This window comes from Sapajus apella, unplaced genomic scaffold (assembly GCF_009761245.1).
Source record: "Sapajus apella isolate SASKATOON/1434 unplaced genomic scaffold, GSC_monkey_1.0 scaffold574, whole genome shotgun sequence".
Lineage (NCBI taxonomy): Eukaryota > Metazoa > Chordata > Mammalia > Primates > Cebidae > Sapajus > Sapajus apella.
This window is the reverse complement of record NW_022437500.1, coordinates 27,050-32,972: the sequence shown is the minus strand read 5'-3', so window position 1 is coordinate 32,972 and position 5,923 is coordinate 27,050. Positions and strand designations below refer to the sequence as shown.

General features: G+C 48.6%; 1 protein-coding gene across 1 annotated transcript; it reads right to left on the bottom strand.

Moving 5' to 3' along the window:
* Nucleotides 1-477: 477 nt before the first annotated feature.
* On the bottom strand, nucleotides 478-4,473 carry TMED9 (transmembrane p24 trafficking protein 9). The gene is made up of 5 exons (XM_032272425.1): nucleotides 4,228-4,473; nucleotides 3,988-4,088; nucleotides 2,851-2,976; nucleotides 2,347-2,493; nucleotides 478-1,344 (listed from the first exon to the last, which is right to left on the bottom strand). The coding sequence occupies exons 1-5, from the start codon at nucleotides 4,409-4,411 to the stop codon at nucleotides 1,195-1,197; spliced, it is 708 nt and encodes a 235-aa protein (XP_032128316.1). The 5' UTR covers nucleotides 4,412-4,473; the 3' UTR covers nucleotides 478-1,194.
* Between the last annotated feature and the right edge of the window lie 1,450 nt (nucleotides 4,474-5,923).

The window sequence follows — 5,923 nt, the reverse complement described above, 5'->3', positions numbered from 1 at the left end:
TGCCTCCATTCCTCCAACCACCTCTGTCCTACCATTTCCTTCCAGCAGAATCCTTCCTCTCCTTCAGGGTCCTGGTTGAAATCACTTGCTGTTGGTTAAGCCCATCAACATCCTTGTCCCCGCCAGACCAGGGTGGCTGTCCTGTAGCACTCCCCTGATCAATGCACCTCCTTTACCAGGGACTTCCTGGCTGCACCCATGACAATTCTGCTGACTGACTCTAGAAAGAGGGGACTTCACCAGGGAGCTGGCAGAGGAAAAGGTGTAGATTTGAGCCCCAGCCCCACAATTTACTTGTTGTATGATCTTAAACAAACCCACTACTCCCTGCCATGGCAGGGAAGGCCTGGAGAAGAAGGAAAAAATTAAGCTGACTGGTGGGAATTCATTTCGCAATGTGAAGTGCTTTGCTCTTTGGAAGAACTGACATTCTCTGAAGCACCTTGCAGTTATGCCCACTGATGGCTGAGTAACTTGCACTGGACAAGACGTCATTTTTTTTTTTTTAATCGGGAAACCCATGTAACAAACCTAAATTTATTGAAAATGAAATCAGTAACTAAGACTCTGCAGGCCCGCCCCAACCAGCACCAAGGACTCTATTTGGTCTGGCCCCAGTTCTTTAAGCCCCAGAATGTACAACCATGTGAAGAAGCTGGGGTCAACCACAGGGCCACATTCCCACACTGCAAACCCCTCCACCCACCCCCAACTGACACACACACCCTGGATCAGCAGATCTAGACTGAAAGAGAGAACACTGAGGTTCCCAGGGTGGCAGGTGGGTATGACAGACACCATACCCCAACCTGCTCAAAACCCTAAGTTTGCAAAGGAAGACAGAAGACTAGCTTGCCTGCCCATTCCCTCCCCACCCCACCCCTGACAGCAGCCTCACATCCCAGATCAGTAACACTGTAATTCTGAGGTGCCAATAGGAGGGGCTTTATCAGCCCCTAGGTGATTACTGCAAAGGGCCCAGAGGCCAGAGGGAGACGGCAGGCTTTTGCCCCACCACTTGCTCAGTATTAGCCAGCCAAGCTGCTGCCTTCAGCTTGTACCTGTGGGTGCCTGCAGCCCCTCTCCCTTCCAGAACATGTATGGCTGGGAACCAGTCCTCCTGCCAGAAGAAGTCAGTTTCAGGAGGTCCTTTCTCCCCCAGCCTGGGAGGATGGTTTGTGATGCCTGGGACAGCTACACAAGCTTCTTGGCTTCAAAGAAGCTCTTGAGGTGCCGCATCTGCCAGACACCGATGGCCACGAGGATGAGGGTCTGCAGAATGGACCACCACAGCACCCGCTGGTTGGTGCTCTCACTGGTCTGCCGGAAGCGTTCCTCTCGCCACTGTGGGGGAATATAAGGTGAGCCTGAGTTGGCCGGGGCTGCTAGAACTGCTGGATTCCCAGTCCAAGAGGATGCCCAAGGTCAGCCAGCTTTGTCCAGGTTCTAGCCAAGTGCCTGCAAATTGTCACTCTACCTGGGGACTATCTTTACCCTCACTAGATGATGTCAGGCAACCTACTCATTTTTCCAAGTCTGTATCTTCACCTGTCAGGGATAATCCTCACCTAGTCCTGCCCTGGTGCCTGGGAGAGAGGTAAGGTAGTTGTGGAATTACCCCACAAGACAGAGCTGTCCTGGAGCAGGAAGGAATGGACTTGCTCTAAGCCCTCTGCCTGGGTTTCCCAGACTGCTCCTTGAAGATGGTGGGCACAGCCTGTAAACTGGCAGGCTAGGGGCTGGATCCAGCCTTTATGTTTGTTTTGCTGGGCTCACATAGTGCACAGTATTTTGACAACATTTAAAACACAGATAATTTATGCAACAGCAATAAAAACAATAAAAAATAAATTAAAATGTTCACATAAGAATCCTGTCTATTTCCTCTTGAAAAAATGGAATATCTGTAAATCCAGGACTGGCATTTCTGCAAGGAGGCCCCCAGCTGACACTGAACAGTAGCTGTGCTTGTTTAGATGGGTCACTGCCCTACTAGTCCTTAAGGTCACAGATTCATTCATGGTACCCTCTCGTTCCTCAGCAACAGTGAGTTTGAGACCCTGGTCCTGAGAGCATGTGGAGCCACTGAAACAGCACCCAAAATGTTGGTATCAACACAGCCCTACTGTGCCATTCTGTGTGTAACTGTGATTTAGGGCAATGACAGCCTCTTAGGAGTCTGTATCCTCAATTACAAGGTGGAGTTAGTAATACTTGCCCCATCACCTACAATCCAGTGCAGGTAAGTCCCTTGGGGGTCTCAGAATGCATCTGATGTGAAATTCTTGGCTGAGCCAGTGGGCAGCTTCTAGGAAGAAGACCCCCGCTCCCAGTCCAATCACTCACCCGCTGGTAGTTCTGCTCTTTCTGGATCTGCTCCACTTGTTCCACCAGCTGTCGCACTCGTAGCTGCAACTCACTCAACTTGTCTTTGGCAGCAATTTCTGCATAGTCGTTGGCATGCTCACCTACCTGGATGTCCAGGTGAACTCTCTGGGGACAGACAAAGGAGATAAAGGAAATCTAGCAGCCCTGCTCCATCTTCCTGCCAAAGACTGACAGTTCATTCCCCACTTTCCATCATCTGTTCATTTGGCCAACAGACTGGGCTCTCTTCAGTGTCTAGTCCCATGGGGCTGTGGGCACACAAGCAAGTGTTAAGCCTGGGCTAGTGCTGAGTGAGGCATATACAAAGAGCTCAGCCGCCCTGTCCTGGATATCCACTGGAGACCCAGCGTTCTTAGGAGACACAAAATCTGACATACTCCACTCACACAACATCACCAGTTTCCCCAGTCCTCACCAAAGGTTGAAAGCTGAAAGCTGCAAGTCCCACATGGGCCCACTTACCAGCATGCCTCCAGCAAAGAGGGAGAACTTAGTGGAATTGGAATGAAGACAGATCTGGTGCTCGCCAGGAGTATGGGAGGTGAAAGTGAACCTGCCCTCAGAGCCATACTGCCGAGCCAGGATGACCTGGAGAAAGGAAACAAGCTTCAGTTAGTGTGATGGTAGGGATGGGAAGAAAACGGTGCTTAAAAAAAAGTTAATGAGCACAGCCTTTGGCATCTCACAACACTAAAAGATCCAAAGCTACTCAGCTGCTGTTGCCATATGCTCGTCTAAGTACTCTTTGGAGCAGGGGTTTAGTGTCTGAGAGTCTGACATCAGGGTGGCAAGTGACTGCTCTTGGGAAGGGCTTTCCTTTATAGCTCATGTCCTTTCAACTCTTGATGTGAGTTGCTTTTTTGGGGTTGGGGTTGGGGGTTTGTTTTTGTTTTTGAGACAGAGTCTCACTCTGTCATTCAGACTGGAGGGCAGTGGTGCTGGCTCAGCTCACTGCAGCCTCCACCTCCTGGATTTAAGTGATTACCGTGCCTCAGCCTCCCAAGTATCTGGGATTACAGACGTGCACCACCATGCCTGGCGAATGTTTTTTGTATCTTTAGTAGAGATGAGGTTTGCCAGGCTGGTCTTGAACTCCTGGCCTCAAATGATCCAACCCACCTCGGCATCCCAAAGTGCTGGGATTACAGGCATGAGCCACCACACCCCACCATGTTTGTTTTTGACAGAAGGTGACAGCTGAAGGGTTTTGGCTTTCGTTTTAATATCCTTATTTGTGAAGATTAAAAGCTGCTTATTTTGTGGGGAAAGTATCATGTTTTGTGAAATCTTAAAGTCTTCATGCCACAGCTTTAGAGTTGACAAAACTCTTTTGATTTTTATCACCACAATTAATTCACCCATTTCACAGACTAGGAAAATGGTTCCGGGAAAGTAACTAACTTGGCAGGGTCACGCATCAGTCAGAAGTGAGGAGCAGGTAGCACTGCAGCAGCCTACCACATTTGGCCTGCAGTGAAACTCTGGGATAGTCCCACAACATCAACCGTCTCTACCACTTTAGCAGATGCAGGGACTAGAAGAGGAAGTACCAGTGCCTGCCTAGAGGATAGCTTGGTGGAGGGGAAGGGGTCGGCTCACCTTGTCCTCTGGGTCCTTCACTTCCACAAACATGCCAAGCCCCGGTGTGGCCGGCTGGTACTCCTCCCGCTGCTTGTCATACAGCTGCGTCCGGTAGTTTCCTGGAAGGAAACAGGACGATCCCAGGTCAGAGGAGTGCATCCGCGACCGCCTGAGCATTAGAGAGCTGAGTGTCTCGCAACCCCTGCCCCAAGACCACGGTCACGTTCCAAACTCGCCCCTGCCTCCCTGCCCCCGCACCTATGACCATGGTCTCGTCCGGGATCTCCTCAATAAAGCACTTCTTCTCCGTCTCTCCAATGTGAAAGTAGAGCGCGCTTCCGCGCGTCGCCAGCCACAGCAACAGCAGGAGGGTCCGCATCACTACACCTAGCTCGGTTCCGGGCCGGGGCCGGACGACCCGCACGCCCAGCTCCACAGCCATCTTGCTCCACCCGCCCGCGCAGCCGCAACCGGCAGCGCCACGTCGCCCTGCCGCCGCCGCGGTGCCTGCCGGGACCGCGAGTTCCGCCAGGTGGACCACAAGTCCCGAGATGTCCTGCGGTCCTGGCGCGGCAGTACCTGATTGGGGCGCAGCTTTTACCTGGGAGGGAGTGAGTGCCGCTGAATGGAAATTTATTTCCGTTGACTCTGTTCCTGGCCGGGCGACTGAAGATGGTTACTAGCTTTTTATAGATGAAACTGAGGTCTTTTGTTTGAGGTCGCGGAGCGAATTACGAACGGAGACAGGATTCGAACCTAGGATCCCTGACTTTCCTTGGCACAGCATCTATCACTCTTAATTTGCTTCTATCTTTAAAAATCGAATTTATAGAGAATGACAAAATAATGCACAAATGTATTATCAGAGAAAGATTTTTTTTTAAAGCCAAGGTCTCCCATTACCACTTCTTTGTCTTCATACCCTGTCCACTCCTAAATCAGGTGTTATCCTCTCAGGCATTCCCCTGACCAACACACACACACACACACACACAAACACACACACACGCACACACGCCTCTGCTGCCGATCCCGACAGCAATGGCTCGTTACTTTCAATTCTACAGAAATAGAATTCTGTAGAAGAGGATCATAAGAGAGTACCATGAGCCAAATATAAGCCAACAAATTGGATAATGTAGATGAAATGGACAAAGTTATAGAAATGCAAAACTGACTCAGAGTAGATAATAAAATCTGAATAAACCTATAACTAGGGAGGAGATTGAATCAGTAATAAAAAATCATCCTTACTTAATATAGTTAAGATGTCAATATTACCCAAAGCAATCTACAGGTTTAACGCAATCCCTATGAAAATCCCAATGACATTTTTTGTAGAAACAGAGAAACTCATTCTAAAATTCATATAGAATCTCAAGGGATCTTGATTAGCCAGAACAATCCTGAAAAGGAAGAATAAAGCTGAAGAACTCACACTTCCTGATTTCAAAACTTACTTCCAACCTTCAGTCATCAAGACAGTGTGGTACTGGCATATAGGCAGACATATAAACCAGTGGAATAGAATAGAGAGCTCCAAAATATGCCCTCCCATATATGGTCAAATAATTTTTAGCAAGGCGGTAAGCCCATTCAATGGGGGGAAGAAGGACAGTCTGTCCAACAAATGATGCTGGGAAAACTGGATATCCACATGGAAAAGAATGAAGGTGGACCCTTCTCTAACGCCATATATAAAAATTAACTCAAAGAGACCCAGAATTTTAAAAATCCCAAAGCATAAAACTCATAGAAACCATAGAGCAAATGCTTAACCACATCGGATTTGGCAACAGATTTCCTGGATATGACACTAAAGGCACAGGCAACAAAAGAAAAAATAGACAAATTGGACTTTATGAAAATTAAAACATTTTATGCATCAAAAGACACTATAGCAAAGAGACAACCCACAGAATGGGAGAAAATATTTGCAAATCATGTATCTGAC